At 51.5% G+C, this 22,500-nt stretch overlaps 2 protein-coding genes across 2 annotated transcripts in view; both read right to left on the minus strand.

Annotated features, from left to right (window-relative positions):
- Nucleotides 1-1,423, minus strand: part of LOC125955705 (LIM/homeobox protein Awh-like) — a 5,454-nt gene extending 4,031 nt beyond the window's left edge. Inside the window, exons 1-4 of the mRNA XM_049686848.1 lie at nucleotides 1,418-1,423; nucleotides 818-999; nucleotides 302-741; nucleotides 150-209 (exon numbers count right to left, since the gene is read on the minus strand). Of these exons, the coding sequence (XP_049542805.1) occupies nucleotides 150-209; nucleotides 302-741; nucleotides 818-999; nucleotides 1,418-1,423 (688 nt within the window). The remainder of the gene's footprint in view (nucleotides 1-149; nucleotides 210-301; nucleotides 742-817; nucleotides 1,000-1,417) is intronic.
- Nucleotides 1,424-7,122: 5,699 nt separating this feature from the next.
- Nucleotides 7,123-22,500, minus strand: part of LOC125956251 (LIM/homeobox protein Awh-like) — a 25,993-nt gene continuing 10,615 nt past the window's right edge. Inside the window, exons 2-5 of the mRNA XM_049687927.1 lie at nucleotides 15,705-15,886; nucleotides 7,949-8,388; nucleotides 7,706-7,861; nucleotides 7,123-7,598 (exon numbers count right to left, since the gene is read on the minus strand). Coding sequence (XP_049543884.1) covers nucleotides 7,573-7,598; nucleotides 7,706-7,861; nucleotides 7,949-8,388; nucleotides 15,705-15,886 — 804 coding nt within the window. The 3' untranslated portion in view covers nucleotides 7,123-7,572. The remainder of the gene's footprint in view (nucleotides 7,599-7,705; nucleotides 7,862-7,948; nucleotides 8,389-15,704; nucleotides 15,887-22,500) is intronic.

Raw genomic sequence — 22,500 nt, forward strand, 5'->3', positions numbered from 1 at the left:
GAGGCCATGGTTCCGTCACACGACGAGATTGATGAAACCGTGCGAGTTGAAGATGGGTGTCTTTCGTAGCACACAATCCTCCGGCATCAGACTCGTAAGATGATGCATTGGACCGTCGTTGCTGTTGCTGCTGCTGCAACTGTTGGTGCTGTGGTTGTTGTTGTTCAGATCCGACCGCATACCATTAAACAGATCCTGAGCTCGGGGAACTGAACAGGAAATTGGAAAAAGGAAACGAGACGGATAAGAGATGTCCGGATAACAAGTCGATATGCTGCTGCTCTCCGAGACTTACACTCACCGTGGACGTGCTTCTTCTGGCGGGCGCGCGAGTTCTGGAACCAAACCTGCGTCACTCGTTTGCTCAAGCCCGTAGCTAGCGCGATCCGTTCCAGATCCTGCCCATCCGGATTGCTGTCGATCTGGAAGTTGGCCTGCAGGATCTGAATCTGTTCCTCGGTGAACGTCGTCCGGATGCGTTTGGTTTTGCTGCCCTTTCCGCTACCGTCCGCATCGCAACCGTCCTCGCTCGATGTCGTCCCGTCATCGATCAGCTCCATGTAGTGCGTCTTGCAGAGGACTCGATCCTCGCAGATGGCAAACTGTTCGCCGGTCGATAGCTGCCGGCCACAGGAATCGCAAGCGAAGCACGCCAAATGGAACACGTACTCGCGTGCCCGGCGCACCCAATCGGTGGCCGAGATCGAGCGGGCACACTTGGCGCAGCTCGTTTTGAACTTTCTGTGGACGATGACGGTGAGGACACGAAAGAGTTAGTAGAGCTAAAAAGGGTTACTAGGATCCGTTTGATACTCACTTGATATAGTCGGCTTTGCAATAGACATCGCCATCGCGAAGGAAACAGGATGCCTGCCGCTCGAGCGGACAGTAGCAGACGCTACAGCGAAGGCAGGAACCGTGCCAGGAGGCACCGTTCACTTCGAAGATGTAACGATCGGTGATCTGTTCCGAGCAACCACCGCATGCCTTGTATTCCGTCTGTCGGAGTAGGGATTGTGTGTGTCCCGAGAACGTTAGTTACACATTCCATCAAAAGATTCAAACTTTCTCTTCTTTTTACTAAATTTCCGTTTAGGTTCTTTAAAGAATTAACATCCGTATTTTAAAAAAATTAAGGAGTAGTCTACAAGTTACAAAAAGACCGATTGATAATCACATTAAGAGTAGTTAACAACGAATAACATCATTTCCAACTGAATGTGACAATAACCAATTGTCAGAATTGTATAGGAGGAAGCATCAACTTTCTACACAGATTATAAAACTCAGGAACTTCTTGAATATTAGTAAACTAAATCAAACTCTTCAATCAGTTTAATTGGTTCAGGAATTCAATGTTGATTGCATGAATCAAGGATATCTTATTTTACAGCTTGAATGTGGCTATAACCCTTACCTTCATTGCCTCGATATCAGCTAATAAGTCGAAGACACGATAATAAATGATAAGTTGTTCACAAAACCACGAAATACCACGCTTTACACAGTCCAAATCCTGCGTCTTCTCACCAGCAAGTGCTCAGAAAACATACAAATACACGATACGCTTGTCACTTGTACGCGTAACTTCCACAAAACACCAACCTTATATCCACCTCAATCACTTTGAAACGACACAAAACGTCACTCTCGACATCAACTTAACACTCCCAGTGTTTGATCAGCCTTCACTCAAATCGTTCTTCCAAGCAGCTCAACTCAATCGACACCAACTGACGATACCAGTCCATTCGAACACGAGCACGTCGAAGTAACCGAACCGGATTTGCTGCTTCCACACTCGTGGCGTCGTCGTCCACAAAGCGTGTCGTCTTCGACGCAGGTCAAACTCCGACTGAACACCGACAGGGACACTGCGATGCTCCGGTACCTCCGACCAGCATCCTAGCCTAGCCAGGCCCCAGCTCTGTGTAGGCCTAGGATGAGAGCGAGAGCAGCATCGAAGATCGGGCCCTGCCCGTTCTTGCCCATCTGCCCATCTGCCAACATAACCGCCGCTCAGCATAAAAGACCTTTCGGTGAGGGCAACGAGGGAGATAGAGGCCCCTACCTCTTTTAGGCTCTAGCGCTCTCTATCTCTCTCTCTCCTCGGTTCTTTCGCTCTGCTCTATCGCTTTCCATTCCCAGCGCGAGACGCGAGCGATCTAAGATGAGATGTTCTAGGCCGGTCCGATCGCGCGCGCTTCACAAACAAACAACAGGGAATCTAGTGTATGTGTGTGTTTTGATCCCCTCACCCCTCACTCACTGTCTATCCATGTCTAGCTATCGATCTCACTTGCTCACTCCTTCATTCCGCGGACGAGTCCAAAGAGAGACGCAATGCAACCACCACCAGCGGCACTCCGGGGACTAGTTCATCCCCTCGATTATGTACAAATCGTCCATCGTCAGCAATACCAACCCCACGGCCTTTAACCCTCACGCGCGCCGAGAAACAGAAACACACGCCCCTTCGATTTATGTACCGCACGACGACGTCAACGACGACGACGGTTGGGTTTTGTTCGTGCGCAAGTCCGCCGCAACGAGGGGTTTATGCTACTATGTCTCTAGTTTTCATGTACCGCGTACGGCTACCAATCCACTCTGGCCTGTTGGAGTGTCCTGACCGTAGAGCGACTGACGAGACCGAATTTATGGAGGGAAGAATGTCTCTTTAAAGCCAGTTCGAAGATCTTCAAACCATCGCAGCATCTTTAACATGTCAACGGGACTTTAACATCGAACATCTCACTCGCCAAAAGAAAGGCATCCAACATGTGTTTGGTGACGCTTTTTCACCGTACCGGACTGACGTTCAGGAGCCACTCAAATGGAGATTAGCTCACGTGAAGTAGCACGCAAGTTCTGTACTCCGACAAAGCAACCTGCATTGTCTCAACGGACGGAACGGTCGGTGGTGATCCGTCAGTCATCTTTAGCAACAATTCGCCTCCCCGTTCGCCGGCCTGCAAAGGGGCCTTCAGGACACGTCGGCTACCGTTGTCATTTGGTGTTGCATAATTGTGTCCCATTCAGATGCAAATCGTCCACCACCACCACAGAGCTCCATAACTGCGCCGCGCGTCGTTCAATGCCACCAACAACGCCTGCGACGACTCTCGCGGAGATGCCCGCGTGACGAATTCGTAACCCAATACAAATCGAATATTCTCGGCCACTCGGGCTTGGGCTTGGGCTTGGGCTTGGGACAGTCCGACCACCATCTCAAGCGAAAGCGACACACAAAAGGGGTTAACCTCTTAAGGTCGGCTTCCGGCCCTTCCGGCCACCATCGGGATGGCGTGGTGCGTTATGAATGTCGCAGGCCTGTGTGTGTATGTGCTCTGCATACGAAAACCTTTCGTAGGGTGCCATTACCTGTGAGGACCGGCACGCGGTCCGCAGGTCCGCGATGGAGATGGATGGATCAATGGATGTCACTCTGGACCGGATGATGGTTTTTGGGACGAGAACGCCTCAGGCACGGCTGATCCTAAAGTCGGCTACCGTTTGACAGCTTGACAGCACGGTCCAGGCCTACTGCTGCTGCTGCCGCTGCTGGTCGTCTACGTTGTGTACCAGCGATTTGCAGCAACCGTTGCGCCGTGTCCAATGCGCCTTTTTCGGTGAAAAGGTCCAAAGCCAAATAGTCGGGACCCAGAAAGGTGGACGAAAACGAGAAGGTGTTGTTGTGGTAGCACCTCCTGAGTTGGTTTTACATTTTGTCGCTGGTTCCTGTTTTATTTTTCGAGTTTTTTCGCCTCGTTTTGTGAATTTTGGGTCCATTCTGACTTGAGTACTTGAGATGGACCGAGTAAACCAATGGACCAATAGGTGGAGTGTTGGGTCTTTCAGGTTCACGTCCAGAATTGAAGCAAACGAGCGAGCAGACATGTTTAGCCTCGTTTTTGGCCGATGCCGAAATGTAAATTCCATTTTTTGTCGCAATTGTCTTGCATCGCAAATATTTGTGCTGTATATTTCGGCATGCTGTTTCATTTTGTTTTTCTTGCAATTTACTCATTTTTCTCTCTAATTTACGCTGTGGTATTCATACACACTGAATCTAATTCACTGTAAAACATGAAACTTTAGGAAATTAAGCCGGTTTTTTTTTTAGTGGCAACCGTGGAAAACAGAATAAATTTCACATAAAAGAAGTGCCAGAGAGCATTCAGGTATATGAAAACATTTTGTTATACGAGAATTGTATCATTCTTAAATACAAATGCGTTTAGAAAATATGATTTTACCTGTTTTGTTAAGATTTCATTACCGTATCACATATTCTGTACACCAAAACATACGGTTCGCCCGTTTTCATATATCATTTAAAAAACATATTCTGTAGTTACCTTGTTGCCAGAAGCAACGGAATATGTTCCTACAGATGTCTTAATTGTTCTGTCATCTATCACACCACAATCTGGCTAACAATTACATTCTGTAGCATTTGGCACGCCCAATTTGTTGTGCTTGCACTCAGTACTTTCGAATGTGGTACGAGTTTATTCCAGAACCAGAAACCAACTAAAAGCAAGTTCCCATAGCCATAACACCGAGTCCCATTGACAAATAGTTCAAATTCGTCACGAATTGTTAACCGGTACGGTATGGAAACATATTAATTGCTCCTCGCTGCGCTCCAGAAACAGTTTCAAACCGAGCTTTACCGAACAATGATGCAGTACGAGCATAATTTCCCTAACAAACCCACAAATGTTGCTTTAAATCAACGAAAAAAGGATCACCCGTAGCCCTTTCGTATCATCGGATGGTGAACGGTGTTAATAAGCTTCCACCTGAGGGCGAATCGTCCATCAGATGGGTGATCAGTTTCATTCCTCGGGCGACTCGGGCACACACACTCCAGTTGCGAGTTGTGACCAAACATCAAGGGCAGGGGCATGGACATCGAATGATGAGCTACCACCTCCCCCTATGGTGGTAACCACAAAGTGAGAAAAAAGCGTGCCATGAGCGCACCGACGCACCAGGCGGCCCGGTATCCGGTTTCGATCCACCGTCCTCATGCCGGGACTAGAATACAGTAGACCGGATACGATGTTTGATTGTTTCCTGTCGCGCAAATCGTGTAGGCGTTAGACGTCACTAATAACTGCATTAGGCGCTCGTGTCTCCTGGGTCCTCCGCTTTCCTATTCGGATCATTCCAACAACCCTCCTCCCCGTGTGTGAGCGCTTCCGGAGGATTATAATCCACCCCCCGGGATCGCTCGCGGTTCGGAAACATGCAACGTAAACAACATCCTCGCAGCCCGCATTCACCAACGTACCAAGAGGTTCGGTGTAACGTCCTTTTTGCCTTGCAGCACTCCCTCCGTGGTTGTGTTACTCCTTCATCCTGGCCGTGGTCCTGGCGTCTGGCGCCCGGTGGTCGGGCGTTGTGAAAAGACCAATTCGTAAGCAATTTACGCTCCGCTGAAAAGGGGCCAAATTGCTCCTAATTAAATTAGTTGCATATAAATCGCTTCACCGACGACGACGACGACGACGCGGCACTGCGTGGGTTCGACAGGATTGTCGTCGACATCAACGACGACTGAATGAAGTAGAGCAACGAACTCAACGAACGAGGCTGGATAGAGGCTAGAGGACTGCGTTTGGTGAGCAGTAGCAGATCATACATCAAACTGCTGTGCTGTACTGCAGGGTGTTGTGCAGAAGAAGGGACCGGATGCGACTGGACTCGCGTGAATGGACTCGACTCTGTTTCCCGACTATTGGCTCAATGGATTCCAAAGTACAACAACAAAAAATCCCGCGTTTGTACTCTTTTCTGCTTTATCCTTGCCGAAGGATTAACACTTGTCACCTCCGTTACTCTCCGTTGATACAGAGCGGCCATCTGTGCCGTTCACCGGGACGGGACCGGGGAGCAACCTGTTCCCGGTACGGCATTATTTGCCACAAAAACACTACCGCCCCCTCGCTCGAAGCCATCATCAGCCATGTGCTCGAGACGACTTCGAACTATGGTCCTCCATGGCCACGAACACATCAACAACGGACACAGGCTCGTGGTGTAATGAGACAAACAAACAAACAAACAACCGAACAAACAGGCCAACGGGCAAATAAGGAAATAATTGGCATTCCGGACGGCAAACTTCATCAACGGACGAGCTTCCGGTCCGGATACGCGATCGAAGTGAAATGGAGAAAATGTTTCCAACCAAAATCGTGCTCGGAAAACTATCCAAGGAAATTGCGAGGACCAAGGGCTAAGGTGTGTGTCGTTCTTTGCGAGCAGGATTACAAAATGATAATCCCATTGTGCCGGCCCGGATCCTGTAATCGGATCAGCGAAGGGAAACGGGGAGGAGCTGCTCCAAATGCATCTGTCGCGCGGTCGGTCGGTGGTTTCGCGGGATTAACAACCGTTTACCACTAGGTCGCAGGGCTAAAGGAGTGTGTCATTGTGGGGAGTGATACGATATCGCGCAAGGGGTACAGGAAGGAGTTGAGATTCAAATTACCAAATTTCGGTTTCGCGTGGTGATCTAAAATGTGGATTACATATTGACGCATTCGAACAAACGCAACATTTGTTTGATGTCGGTCATTAGTACAATTGAATATTCAAATAGAATATATTTGGTGTACGCAGTGAAATTATTCGCTCCCCTAGAGGGCTAGAAGCTCTGGAATATGCTAAAACATGTCTGCGTTTTCAAATGTTCCAAACAGCGAATTTTGACACCTGTCATTAAAATTTAGAAACTATTCTGTATGTAAATAGTAATCGCTGTTCCATGAGTTGAAAGACTGTGCATGCTGACTATATTTTCTATTCTTCAAGTAATTCCTCGGTGTACACGTATTGAAGATTGGAAGAAATTTTAATATAGATGCAATTTAAAAAAATGTATGTATTGTTGATAAATAACAACATACAGAATTCTTGGATTTTGAGAGATTCATCTAGTTGGCTATTAAAGATCCAGCATTTTCTGTATTAACAATATTTATTCAGGATGATATGCTGCAACTTACCTTTTTCCACTTTTAAATCAAATTACAATTTCGGATTAATCGGCTTATGGCTCTTTCAGTAACACACCTTGGCACGTATCTGTTTAACCTTTTAATGACGCTTTTATTCGAATGCCATCGAGTGTGTCGCACAATGTACAGCAATAACTTATTTACATTCACAAATTTCACTAGATTTTGGAGGAGCAGCTCCCAAACATTCCGGTACCACTCCGCGTGGTCGTTAGGAAATGATTCCGATTAACAATTTGCCATTCCTTAAACAACTAAACTAAACAGCCACTATCTCCACGCCGCTGCTTCTGTTGGGTCGGCTGTTCTGTAGGAAAATGTAATGGGTCTAGAGAGACCCATTTTCTTTGGTATTTATCCGCCCGGCACGTCGATCGACGATCCTGCGGAAACGCTTGGCGTAGCGGCAACGTCCATCCTATTCTCTCTCTCTTCTCTCTCTCTCTCTCCCTCATCGTCGACTCCCATCGACACAGCAATCATCCATTTGGCAACTTGCGTCGAGCGGTGCATGCAACAGTGATTGCATTCCCATATGTTACACCATCAGATTGATGAGATTCACTGGAGCAAAGGCAAAGGAGCAAAAGGACAAAACGAATGGAAGGATGAATTCGTGCGCCCATTTTCTAGTAGACGGCATAATCCCCCCCCTTTTAGCGATAACCTACCGTGCGAGTTGAACATCGTGCCGGAATGCTTACCCATACCACCGTGCCCGCCATGATCGCTCAACTCGGCCAGGCTCGTCTGGCCGCTGCTACTATTGTTGTTCATATCCTGCCGTAACGCACCGAACAGATTCGGATTGTGGTGATCGCGTGGAACTGGAACATGGTAAAAGAACGAAAAAGAAAACAAGCGATCATCAATCAATCGATCATTACAATCCAACCACCACCCCGAATGCTTACCATGCGTATGCTTCTTCTGGCGGGCGCGCGAATTCTGGAACCACACCTGGGTAACCCGCTTGCTCAGCCCGGTCAGCTGCGCTATCCGCTCCAGATCCTGCCCGTCCGGGTTGCTGTCGATCTGGAAGTTGGCCTGCAGCACCTGCAGCTGCTCCTCGGTGAACGTCGTCCGGACGCGTTTCGATTTGTTTTTATTGTAACCATCGCTACTGCTGCACCCGTCATCGCTCGAGTTCGAACCATCGTCCACGGTGTCCATGTAGTGGCTCCGGCACATCACCTTATCGTCGATCAGCGCAAACTGTTCCCCGGTCGAGAGCTGCCGACCGCAAGTGTCACACGAGAAGCAGGCCAGATGAAAGACGAGATCGCGCGCCTTCCGCACCCAATCCGAGGCCGCTATCGTCCGGCAACACTTGGAGCACTTGGCACCGAACGTTCTGTCGAGAAAAGAAGAGATGAAGTGAGAGAGTGAGGATGCGTGCCATCAAAAAATCATATTTTCCACGGCCATCGGCCTTACGATCTCGACCAGCTCGAGAGGCCTTACGCGACACTTCAGTCGCTATAGCACGAGCCATCGGTTCGATATCGGCGATCGACAATTTGTAGCGAGCTCACGCGGGCACCATATTAGACCACGATTTCGATACGGTCTTCACCTTCCGGGCCTTGTTTGGAGTAGTGTCCGTGATGCTTCCGTTTTTGGAAACACGGCGTCGCCTTTGTGTGTGTGTGTGATGCAGAGAAAGGAAAAGAGGGATGAAGAGGACCCCCATTAACCGCCTACAACCCTCGGCGGGGAGAAATCAACGCGACATTCACGGCGAATGTCGCACCCGGGGACGCCCAATTTAATTACGCGACCGCGGTCGCGACCGTGCTGGTGTCCGAGGACGGTCTGGTGGCGGGAGAAACAATTGGATCCCGCTGTGTGTGCACTGGTCTCTGGTCTCTGGTCCGGCCTGGTCCATGGTCCTTTCTCTTCTCCTTCCTTTCGCCTGTCCTTAAGGACAACGGTTTGCGCTTTTACACGCGCACCGTCCGGTTTCGGTTCATTCACTGACCACCACTGGCTTCGCTTTCCGCTTATTCATTCATTTATTTATTCTGTCTGTTATTTATTTAATTTTAATTGAACCACCTCGAACCAAGACACCCCTCCCAGTCCCCTTTCTGGACCTTTTTCAAACCCTTTTTGCCTTGTGGTTCCCGTGGTGGACGGGGGGGAACTGTGTCTGAACCGGTGTTGTGTTGTGGGTTGCGGTCATTCGCAACACCTTTTGCTTGTTCCATTTGCTGTTCCCGCGGCCACGCTTCGACTTGTTTTCCATAACTTACGCGAGGAGGCAATTCTTCTGCGCACTTCTGTCTGTTTTTGTTCCCGTTTTTTTTTTTCGGGATGGCGAGTGGCCTATACCATTCCTTCTGTTCCTGGCGTCACACACAACACACGGCAGCAGGACACACACACACACACCGAAAAGGAACCCAAAAAATACCGCCTGAGTGCAAGCGAAGCCCTGCTCGGTAGAAACAAGGCTGAAAACATCGCGACATTGTCGCGACACGGTGTGGCCACACCACGGGTTTTTTGCGGTTAACGAACGAACGAACGAAGCATTAGGAGCGCGCGCGCACACGCTCTCAGATATGTGTCACGCAGGGCCAGGTAAAGGTGGCGTTTCCGGGCGTTGTGCGGCTACCGGCGCGATTTGCGCGATTTGCATATTACACCGAGATCGAATTATCGTGCAAAGGGGGAACAAGAAGTGATGCCGGATCGTGCTTTAGCACACCCAAATGCCACACACACACACGTTTTGTTGGGTGTGCTGTGATGGATGACGGACATCGTGGGCCAGACTGACTCTGGTCGATCTCTAAGTCTGTGTCTGTGATCGAGGCGGCGGCGACGGACAATCGCGTTTGGCGGATCTCGAGCAGGCAACTATGTAGCAAACGGTTACGGTTCCATTCTAGAAAGCAGTGCAAGTACACGGCATTCCTGGAATGTAGAAGGGAAGGCACAGCTCGTGGCTAGTCGCGGTGGCCACACTCTCGACTATCTACTTGTGATCATCGCCTGACGCCTGCCCTGTTCTTTGCTTTGTGTTCGATTTAAGATCTGGAGAAGTTTCTGGCAGGCCGGCGAGTGCAACAATGAAGCGAACGAATCGCTGCTGGTATGTACAATGTAAATGCGCTCAATACACGCCCTATGAGGGCTGTTAGCATTCGTGATTTGTAGCTGATGAGCTTCTTTGGCGAGCTCTTCAATTCGAGCAGTTTACTGATGAGCTCGAATAAGGAGCGCGATGCCATCTTAGCAGACATCGTTTACCTTCACATCGACAAGCATAGCAACCGGTGCTGGATATCCAGGCTCCGATTTCAACAACCTGACTGCTTTGCTTATCTATTCTTATCTAAAGTCTCTTCGATAAGTTGGATTGAGATTTCTTTTCCTATGTTCTGCAGTTCCAAACTGTCAAACCAAGCGATAGCCTCCCTATCAGAGAAGAAATTGAAAATCAAATCCCCTCACTAGAAACTGGCACTAGCGCACTGGCATCACTGGCACACACACCATACCCGGGGAAAGGAATCCACGTTAAAGCGAAAGCGCGACATCGCGAGTACGAATGCCAATGCCAAGCACGTGGGTCCCCCCCGGGTTTGCTGTCATGTTTCGCGAAGATAAACGACCCGCGAGATGGATGCATGTTGCGACCCCCCTTGTTCCCCACCCCGTGTCCTCTACCCTTTCCAGGGTGCAAGCATAAAAATTTTGTCCCAAAAAACCGCCATCGGATGGTAAAACAACCAACAACACACCAGCAATCACACACACGCACACGCACACGGGGCGGCCGTTCGGTTGCCAATTAAAAGCTGACCCGGCACACCCGGGCGCCTGTCCACTGTCCGGCTAACAATTACATCAGCGCCACCGGTCCCGAGCGGCTGCGGCGGCTGTAACATTGCGTGCGTTCGTTTCGGGGTTATGTTGCTGCTCTGGCTGCTGTTGTCACGAGGGTTGCTGCTGCTGCTGCTGGTTAGCACAGCCCCCCTCGGTTGATAAGGCCAAGGCTTGCAAACGGAAGTCAAACCATCCCGGCACGGGGTGATGCTGGCGAAAGGCAGGTCCAGCGCAGGGAGGAGCAAAGAAGGAGAAGAAGAAGAAGTAGGGGAACCCGGTATCGTACCTCCGTTTGATGTTGCTGCTGTTGCTGCTGCCGGGGCCATCGAGCGATAAATCATAAACTCGTTTGTAGCACCAACACCAAACACATTTATCACCCCGTATGCATCAGTCAACTCTCGCGTAGTCGTTCGGTTTGCTGCCGTTGTTGGAGACGACCGCAGCGGTCGCACAGCCCGAGAGGGTTGACGGTGTTGTGGTCGGTGTAAAACAACACCAACAGCTCGCTCGCATGCCGCTGCTGCTGTTACTCGGGGGCCAAAAATTTAAAGATCCCTATCCCCGTCTCGTTCACTCTCTCTCTCGATCTTGGTCGATCCGTATCTCTCTCTCGCATTCGCACGGAACAGAAAAAAAACACCAAAACATGCGCCACCCAACCGGGAACAGTACTGCGTGGCCCTTACGAGAAAGGTGCAGCAACAGGCCGTAACATAATGCTGCGGTCACTGCAAAACCACAAAAACCTGCCGCAGCATCATATGATCGACACAGCACACGAGCGATCCGATGCTGAGCAACCGCTATCGCAACCACTCACCACTTCAAAGGTTATCAGACGCTCTCGCTAGAACGTCAATGGCCTGCTAGCAAAACCAAGGACCTGCTCCTGATCGCGAATCATCGAAGCTGCGGTGCTCGATGAGCCTAAACCAAAATAGATTTATGCCTGGACACGTTCTTTACCCAAAACTGGGATTATGATGTCTTTGGCGAGCAACAAATTGCACCACGGGAGGACACACGCACATACAGAGAGAGAGCGAGAGAGAGAGAGAGAGAGACACGACAATCCGATGCCGATGCCCGATGAACAGGGCGCGATATGTCTTGTTTAATTACAGTTACGACGGTAAATGTCGCTCTCTCCTTCTTCGCATTTTTATTCTTTAAGACGAGACCATAATGCTACAGAGAGGGAGAGAGAGAGAGAGAGAGAGAGAGAGAGAGAGAGAGAGAGTGCGCGAGGATACAACAGCAGTGGCCCGGGGAACCGATCCAGAACCTCGCGATCACGACGATGATAGCAGACGACTTGCTGCTGCTGCTGCTGCTGCTGTTTGGTGCTCCCGTGTCGTGTCAACCAGCCAGCCAGCCAGCGAGCCAAGAGCATTATGATCGCTGCTCTCAGATTTCAAGCTTCCCCTCTCTGGATTCAGGTCCCCTCCCCCCTTCTGGTACCAGGGACACCGTCTCCAGCTCCTGACACTACGATGTCAGATATGCGATGTCAGAGCACATTTTGCACATTATAAATATTTATTTCGCGGCCACGCCACGCCACGCCATGCCACGGCATGGTCAAGATTGATGGATTTATTTTTTTATTGAACCAACCACCTCCCCTTCCACCCCGTTACCGGTGTAGGACGCGGAAAGGCTGGACGGACAGGACGGGACGCGACGATTGATGCGCGTTATGGTTGCGTTGTTTTATTAATGCTTCGCTCGCCTCATCGATACCTGGCCTCAATTGATAAATATGCCAATTGATAAAAATGATAATGCTGTGCGCCCTTCGATGCCTCTTCGATGTGAGTCTCGTCTCGGTACCGGTTCCGGTTTTTTTCTTTTTGTGTGTGTGTCTGAGACACAGGACAAGCAACGGTAGGTCGGTAATCGAGTGTCGAAACCGATGAACGATCACCGGGGAAGACACGATGCTGATGCTTCCGTTTGCTGCCACTGCTCCTGCTGTTGCTAGAAACCGGGACCCTCGCTGGACCAAACCAGACATCTGGTCCCCACGAGTGCTCCAGCCAGTTGGCGCCGGTTGCCGGACGCGGATCGGAATTGTGGTGAGGATTAGGACCGGATCTCGGCTGGAATCTAACATCGCCCTATGTCTCTCTTGCACACCCTCTTCTTGTGGTGCTCACGGACTGTCATGCGTTTTGACAGGCGTCAAACACCGTCGCAAATCCACTCGTATCGCGCCGCGGCCGCTCGTCTACCGCGTCTACCTTCCACGGAGATACTACTCCAGATAGAGACCGGCCACCGAGAGCCACGGTGTTTGGTTCCCCGGTTTTCTGTCCACTCTAATCCGACAGTTGCCCGAGACACCGACCGACACTACCACCGATCGGGGCGCACGCTTCGCAGAGGTTCTCGAGATCGTTTAGTGGACCAGGGGAAGGTGGACGTTGCCCGTCAGATAAAGTGTCGTGATATAATAATTCCATTTGGCGCATATAAATAAATGTCGCCTGTCACAACAAGTCACAACCGGCAGGTACCGCGGCCTGGTACCAGCCTCCTTGGACCCCGAGCTGAAGGTTTGAATTTTCCTCTTTTTATCTTATTCTCTGGCAAGCGCAGCGCAGCGGCTCCCAGTGGTGCATATGAAGCAAGTGCATCGATTTGATGCAGTTTACAGTCTGTTACTAAAGCTTTCTTTAAAGCGCTTCCCAGCGCATTATTATTTATATCAAGCGCAAGTTATGCGATGTTTCGATCGAGCGCAACGTTTTATGTTGAAATAACGGACGGATCTCCACAAAACCCCAAAGTGAATGATCCATAATCCTACCGCACGAGAGCGAGCGAGTGTAAAGTCACTCGGCTTAAGGCTTCACCTTCTCGTCACCCGCTGCCCCGCCTTTGGAGCACCGAGCCAGAGGCAAAAAGGACAAACAACAACAATGACGAAAGCCTCTTTTGCTTGTCAATCGGCATTTCATCGATCGCGGCGCGCTCCGGACCGCCACGTCCGGATTGTGGCGTGGCGATCCGAGCACGAGCACGAGCGCGATCAAAACATAAATATACATCAAACATCGCTCACGAATAAACCGGGCACCGAGCCGATCGGCGAGACGTTTCAAAACCCGAAAAAAAAAACCACACAAAAAAGGGAGGGAGGGTTCGCGGGGTGGAAGAGGTATCTATAAATAACAGCAACAAAAATACGAAAGAATCCCCGCGCATCGTGCGTGCGGGGTGCTGTGCAGTGGAAGGGGTAGCGGAAGATTAATAATCCATTTTCCCGCAGTCCGTGGCGCAGGTTCGTCGCTTCATCGGCCGCGCGACTCTTTCATTCGCTTTGCCCCTTTTCGAATGCCCCATAGCGGATTCGGATCGCATTCGGGGGGTTTTCTGTCCGCAGTGTCCCCTGGACACCTCCGAAAAACGTAACTGATCCGGTAACTGCACCGCATGATCCTCCCCTCCCTCCACTGAAGACCAACCCATTGACACGGGCGCTGCGGTGGAGAAATATCAATAAATGATTTCACCTTCGCTTCACGCATAAAACCCGAACAGACTCCGGGAGGGCACTTTCGAGGGATGATTAATTTCTCCCTCTTCTCGCGGGGCCATTTCTCCCTCCACCCCCCTCCCACCCTTGGTTTTTTCTCCTTTTCTTTGGTCGTTGGGTTCGGGGTTTTTTGCGGCGGCGGCGGCGGCGGCGGCGGCGGCGGCGGCGGCGGCCAGCTTCTTATTTACCTTTTCCACTATTCGATGTTTCCCGATTCCCGGACACAACGAGCGAGCGCCCGGTGCTCCCATTGTGGTGGTGGTGGTGGCCAGGGGTGGCGTTTGAATTATTGATAGAAATATCTCACTTTTTGGCCAACCGCGTAGCACCCTCATTCCTGGCAATGGTGCCTGGTGTCCGGTGCCTGGTACCTGGTGGCTGGTGGCTTGGAATCCGTGCTGGCCGTGCTGGCCAAGCGACGTGAAATATGAGCGAGAGCGTGGACGCGGAGTTCGCGAACGAACAAGGCACGTTCGAAGGATCGCTGACCGGGCCCGGACCCGGGCCCGTCCCTCCCCTTGTCCACCGGCCCTTGTGCCTTCGAGGCTTTCGGTTGGATGATTGACAGTTCGCCTTCACCGTGGTGGCGATCGATCGTTTTTTATGATTATTAATGTATCCCTAATACATGCCCGCGATGCGGATGCTGGTGCGTTGCGGGCTTTTCTTCGCATTTCCCTCCGGATTTTGTGAGCGTTCCCATCTTGGCTTCATCATAGAGCGAGGAACAGAGAGAGAGGAAGAGAGAGAGAGAGTGCTCGGTACGTGTGTAATATTTTAATTCCCAACGGGTTAAATCTTAATTATATGTAAACAAGACTTCAAGCGACTTGCTCGATGGGGTGGAAAGGTAGGGGGGGGATGGGGGGGGGGGGGAACTCAGGGGAGTCAGTCGCGGCACGACATTGCCGTCACCGTCCCGCGCCACGATACATTAATCATCCCGTTCTATTAGCACGCCGCAGCTCGCACGCCGACTCTACTTTGCTCTAAAGTGATCGCGGTGATCGTCGTCGGCGTCTTGGAGGTGGTCGCCGCGGTCGCTGGACGCACTGGACGCTGGACCAGTACGTCAATTTATTAGCTAGAAAAGTGGCCAACTTGTTCCGATCGCCGATCGGTATGGTACGGTAGGAATTATTTCGAGCGAGAAAGAGAGACAGAGAGAGAGAGCCCCAGGAGCCGGAGTTGCGAGTGAATGCGGTATAAGGGGTACACAAGAGTGACCTCCGCTCGGCACCGCCCGGCAGCACCAGCATTCGATCGATTTTCGTCGTACGAGAACTTACTTGGCATAGTCCGCCCGGCAGTAGACGTGGCGGTCGCGGAAGTAGCACGAAGGTTGCCGCTCGAGCAGCGTCAGGCAGACGGAACACCGGAGACAGGAACCGTGCCAGGCGCAACCGTCGATATCGAAGAGATACTTATCGGCGATCGGTTCCCCGCAGGCGGTACATATCCGCAGCTCGGTCTGCAAATGGATGGAGAGACAGAAGCAAGCGAATTGAACATTTAATAAATGGGAAAAAAAGGAAGAAACAACATCAAGTTTTGCCGGACGAAAAGGACGAAATTAGGAGCGCCATTGTGTGCAGATGATGACGAGTGCTTTGATCGATTCGGTGAGGAGAGGCTTTTGTAGAGATGACCGTAGATCCAAGTAGCCGACGATGCTCCGAAAGGGACATCTTCTCCCTAGAGCTAAAGGACTTCTAATTAGCAACCGAGACAGAAGCTTCGGGATCGAGCATGTCTTGTTGTGTTGTGTCCTTCTGTGTTGCGTTCGCGAACAAGAACAAGATGCTCAGAGGGTAACAGAAACACTTTCACAAACACAGAACTGAGCAAATTTCACAAACAGTAGCACCGGAATATCTGCAATCAACTTCCCGACGGAGGGACTCAGTCCATTTTTATTTGCCGCTGCCTTTGCGGTGTGTGTGTCCCTCTGTGTGTCGTTTTCTGCTAAAGTCAAACGGTTAAAACCGGCGTTTGATCGTTGGCTGGTAGAGACATCCCTGCCCAGGATCCCAAGGGGCCCATACCATCGATCAAATCTCTGCAATGGTAGCCAGAACGAGGGGAGAAAAGGTCAAGAGCGGTGACCTGGCAGCACGACGACCAGGAATGGCGCCATTTTTCACGCGCTCTCAGGGTGCACAAACCCGCTAGGTCTTGGGGGGGAAAATGCGACCTAAAGAGGGGTGAGAGCATCATCATTTGTTATTGTTTTGTGCGTCCTTGTCTTTGCGGCGGCTCTTGAGAGCACCCGGAAGAGGGAAAGAGCGAGTGTGGAGGAAAACACCGGAAATGGCACTGTCATAAGCACATTAACAGCTGCTTACTTGCTGGTGTGCCTCTACCGCCATCATCATCAAGCTCCTCACTCACCGTGACAGCGCAATCTGTTGCACGCCGAGATTCGAGGGGCGTTTGAGGGGGGAGCAAATTTATTATTTATTATTTTCGTATTAGAAACAAAACCCCCGGGAACCGCCGCTTGTATTGGTTAGTTGCGGTTGGTCGGTCCTTCGATCGGCCGGGAATGACTTCGCATCCACTAGACTCAAGGCTTACAGAGAGGGATCGCGCCCCCTTTCGCTTATTTGTTCCTTGCATGTTATCCCTAGGGCCTCGGTGTGTATACGTTTATGTGCGCGAACACATAAAACATATGATAACCGTCACCGGCATTGTGCTTGTCCGTTAAGCAGGGACCATTATGTGGACCAGACAACTTCTGGAAGCTACTGCCTAGTTCCGTGATTAGGTTATCATCAAAACGGCGAAAAAGAAAGAGAGTGTCCGTGTCCGTGTGTGTGTGTGTGTGTGTGTGTGTGTGTGTGTGTGTATCGTTGAACCGATGTCATGTTCCGCTGATGATGGATGTCCCTCGCGGAGCAACAGTTTTAACTACTTCGATTGATCACCGTCATCATCTACCATCCACCATTCGGTTTATGTGTTTGAATCTTCGATTTCCAAATCCCGGTCCAAACCAACAGACCACATCCCGAGGAGAAAGGGAACGACAAAACGGATAAACATGCGGACGACTCTTCGCCATCCATCTTCCCCCCCAAGGGTTCCATCATCTCAGGTTCGAGGTCGCCTCAAATGCGCCTTCCTGGTGCTATTCGATTCGTCCAACCGACCGCGTGGCGTTATCTATCATCGTGACACCTTCCGTACAAAACACCGGTTGCCAATTTCCGCCTCCACTCTGCTGCTGCTGCTGCTGCTGCTGCTGCTGCTGCTGCTGCTACTGCTCCTTGGTCTAGGCCGAGGCACGAGAAGGAAAAACATTTAAAAAAAAACCTCCAAAAATTCGTGTCAATCGAACGCTGGTACTTTTCGCCTTCAGCAGTCAACGAAAACAAACACCAGCACACGTCTTTATTGACATGTTCGACCATCGGTTTATTGTTTATGTTGTCGATCATCAAACGGTGGACGGTCGGAAGGGGTAAATAAAAAAAATAAAATAAAACCCCTCTCCCGAAAACCGATTCGTCGTCGTCGATCATTCTGAGGTCGCGCGCGCGCGCGATATCGTGTTCTTCTTCCGTTTGCGCGTTTGCACACGATTCGCCCCCGGCCCCCCGGCCCCCCGGGTGACTCCAGGTGGCATGCAGCAACAGCAGCAGCAGCAGCAACAAGCTCCGCGTTGATGATGATCCGCGGTCGGTGCGGTGGCGAACGCGAAAGAAATGGCCTAATGTAATCAGATAAATCTCAGCGACAGGGAGCAATAAAACTGTCGTCGTACTTGTCACGTTCACACGCCTTCGCCTCGCGAATGGTCAACCCTTCCCCGGTTCCCGGTTGTGGTCCACAAGCAGCCAAGCAAAGCATCTTCCAACCAGCGATCGATCGACGACGACGCCAACGACTTGCGGGCGCCAACCAAATGAGCCTCGACACTGCGGGTGGCAGTCTTCTCCTCTTCCAATCTCTCTCTCTTTCTCTCTTTCTCACCTTTCTCCTCTAATCGATCAGGTGTCGGTGACGCCGAGGCCAGGCCGCGACTTCCTAATAAGTTAGTCGTTGCCGGTGGATCGGATGAACATCGAGGTGCCACAATTTCTGTTCCCTCACCGCGCACCCCCAAAAATCCTGCCACACTGTCCGGCCGCTGGTGAAAGATAAATAATGTTTCAACCCCGGGAGGGGGAGAAGTGTCCGAGTCAGCACTTTGCGGAGTTTGCGAGCGAAAAACAAAAGGCTTTTGATTAATGATTGTGGCCCGTCATGTGCGAATCCGGTTATGACGTAGAGTGCGTTGGGCTGTCAGGACAAGGAGGACGGCATGGACGGAAGGATGGATGGAAAGCAAAAGTATCGTGCGACCTGGACCTGGCCAGGTGTTTCGCTTTCATCGATTCACCGGGCGCACATTATCACAGGTCGATCGATTAGTGCGCCGGCGCCACACCAATCATCACCAGTCCAGACCCAGTGGTCCGGTCCAGTGCGCGCAATCGCAGTAATCCTCTCGCCTTAACCGAGGAAGGTCTATCCACGTACACCGCTTGCTGCTGTGCGCTCGTGCTGCTGGTGTTGTGGTAATCGCAGCAACCTTCGGATACCAATAGACCGGTTACTGCGTCTGCGTCAACCCCCCGGTCATCGCTAATGATCCTCGATCGATGGTCGGCCGTGTGGAGCCGTTTGGGGCCTTTTGAACCGTTTTTTTTCTTTTTTTTCGGGTGGCTTCTGGAGTTTCGCTTTCGCCTTAGCTTAGCCTCCCTTCCTCTCTCTCTCACGCTCCCTTTCTTGCACTCCCTTAAAACAGAAGCCAGGGCGCGTCAAGGTATTTAACGCCCGAAGAGCGAACTGACGCGCAAAGTGAGGTTATGAGCGCTGCTCGGCTCGGCGGATTTACTTAATTACCACTAATGCGCTGCGGCATTGCGCCCGGGTTGCGCGTTACGCACATTACGCGGCCGACATCTTAAGACACACCGCTGCACCCCTCTCTGCGACCGAACCCCCCCCCCCCCCACCGCTCAGGACAGGTACCATCTTCCACAAGCACATCGCTGGAACGCGGTTTTTTTGTATCTGTTTTTTTTTCTTGAGCTGCCACTTGAACACCGGCTACCGAGTGTGTGTGTGTGTGTGCTGGCCATGGCTAGCCGGTAAAGGTTTGAAACCATCTTACCTGGCTAACCTTTGGCGAGGCGAGCTGCCAGTGTTATGAAGTAATTTCTAACCAAACCACCGAAACGTTCATCAATCAACCTTCTATTCCAATATGGAGGTTTTCCCGCTCTCCACGATCGACCCAGCCACCGAAACTACCCGAGGAACTCGCGTCGCAGCGTCCTCGAAAGAGAAATTTCCCCCCCAAAAATGGCTCACTTTCGAACACCGCTTCGTGGCCGAACCGCGGGAATAACCGTAAAATCAGAAATTATCGATCTGCGATCGGTTAATGCGCTACCTCGTCCACTCGCCGACGATTCGGTTCTCACGTCTGCACCCAAGCGCACGGGATGGGACTCGCCACGTAGCGGTTCCACCTCAAAGCCCGCCCGCCATTCGCTCATATGCATGAAAAACATCCAAATTAAATCATTTTGTCACTTGTCACCTCATCTTCCTCCGCAACGCGATCCGGTTCATCCGGATCTCCATAATCCTCCATAATCGTGATCGCCGCTCGCGCGAGAGGCCACCGCACGCCCGTGATCTCGTCCGATCTCATCACGATCATTTTTCAATCTAATTACTTCCTCTCGATCAGTTGGGGACCTTCTCTCTTGCTCCCTCTCCCAAAAAACCCCCAACGACACCTGCTGGGCGATAGTCGTAATCGATAAGCGGCCCGGCCACTCGCCGGTCGGATCTCGGACGAAGATCTCAATCGGTGTGCCGGCGAGCGGACGCGGAGGAAGGGCCGAGCGCAAAATGTGGTCCACTGATTGATACAAATATCTGGCCGATTTTTTAAAAGCTTCCCCCTTCCGTGTCTCAACGTAAGCCGTTATCGTCGTGCTCGTCGTCGTCGTCGTCGTCGTTGTCCTTTTGTTCCAAATTTCGAATTCGACTTACGAGCATCGGAAAGGGCACAAGGGCGGCCCTTCAATCGCATCGGACGCTCTGGTTCGAAGCAACGCACCGTTCCCGATTTCCCCAAAACGTCGAGGAGGACGTGGACTGCGGCTTTATGAGTTAATAACGTTCCACCGAGGATTTTGGTGGGTTCCACGATTGGACTACGACTCCGACTACGACTCCGATCGAACGAAACCCCGGGACTGGACCCCCGACCGCGTTTATTTACGCGGGTCGGCTTTCTACACCTTGTCCCGTGACAGTTATGGACCATCGGGCCAAGTTATTGTGACGATTACCGATAAATTTAGATAATATCTGGTCGTCCGTTCGGTCCGGACCCGAGACCCGGGGCGTGCGCGCGCGCGCGCCCCAAGTCTCTCGCTATGACTTTGGAGGGGTTGAAGAAAGGAGATTTCTTATTTTGTTTTACCGTGGCCAAGGTTGAACAGTGTGACGTTGCGCTTGCGACGCTCCTCGATCGCTTCATCACTTTCGAGACTTTTGGCCACCGGCGTGTCCCATTGTGCCTGTGAGAACACGCCGGATCGGACAGCGACAGCCAGGTAGGTTCTTACGCAAACGCACGCTTTTGATCGTCAACGATCGGAGCAGCGACTTTGATCCCAGCGTCATACGCAGCGATCGCCGCCGATCCGCGCAGAAGATGCGCGCTCTGGGAGTACGATAATCGGTTTTCATATTTATTCCACCTCGGGTTTGGGATGTGTGCGCCCTCGCGCGCGCCCCTAGCCGGGACCATATTATTCAAATTGAGGACCGCGGCACTGTCCGGCCCCCGCCTCCCCGTGGTGACCGACGGCGACAGCGAGTGGCGCGGTTTTTGGCACCGCCAAGCCGCCCGACGAGGAGAAGGAACGGCCTGGGAACGTCTCGAACGTCTCCGCGAACCGGCACCGCGGAGTGCGAACTTGAGAAACGCGTCCCATTTGCGTTTTGATTCCTTTCGATCCGTTTTGCCGGTTTCCGTGCCCCCCTCCCAGGTGTGCCTTTGTCCGTCGTCTTTCGTCCTGGACCGGTTTTTTTTTCGCCCTCGCCCTCCCCACTCCCGCCTCCCGCCAGGTTGGGTGGTAAGTGATCCGCACCGCAGCACCCAGATGTGGGATCTTCACGATGATAAATCCATTCCTATTTGCATCTCAATGATTGGTGGCGAATGTGCGATGGTGTGCGCGGTGCAGTGTTGCTGTATGCTGGCTGCCGGGGATTGATAAATTTATGAATTTATTGATTTATGACCGCAGGCGCGGCCACCGCTCCAGTTGTATTTCCGCGTCATCGCGCGATCACTTTATGGAACCTGCAGCACCGTCCACTGGCCAATAAAGGTGCCGCGTGTCTGTGTGTGTGTATGACGTGCCCTTTTGCGGACGGCCACTAACCATCTTCCTAATCGTTCTACCGAGGAGGCTCCATACAGAAACGCTCGTTCACAAAGCCCACAAAGTGTCATAAAGACGGTGATCGTATCGTATCGTATTACGGACTTCCTTGCATGCCGACCGGATCTTTTATTGAATCCCCGGGCCCAGCAGCGCTGCCGGTCCTAAACTGGCATAAACGAGCGCCAACGTCAGTAGTCGGTGGTCGATGACAGTAAGCCACAGCTGATGCTGCTCCTCGATCACACACACACACAGACGAATCGCACGGTAGCTGCCAGAGCTTCCTTCGTAAGCAGATTAGCTTTTAATAACATTTTAGATATTTTGTAACGACGTGTCGTAACATTTATGGCCGCGCCAGCTCGCCGATCGGTGGCTTCCGTTTCGTTCCGTTTCGATATCGCCGTCGCGGACGTCGAAGCAGTCGTTGAAGCCGAATCGAGTCTCGAATCCTGACCTTGGGCTGCTTGGATGCGTTTGGCGATTGCGTCAACCGATAGTGTTGTGCGAACCGCGACGAAGGAGGAATCTCGACGTTGCGTCTCCAGCGTTTTGCGATGGTCCAAGGATGTCGATCCACCTAACATGCCCTCACGGCACACCACGGACCACGGACCAC

The sequence above is a fragment of the Anopheles darlingi genome, chromosome 3 (genome assembly GCF_943734745.1).
Source record: "Anopheles darlingi chromosome 3, idAnoDarlMG_H_01, whole genome shotgun sequence".
NCBI classification, from domain to species: Eukaryota; Metazoa; Arthropoda; class Insecta; order Diptera; family Culicidae; genus Anopheles; species Anopheles darlingi.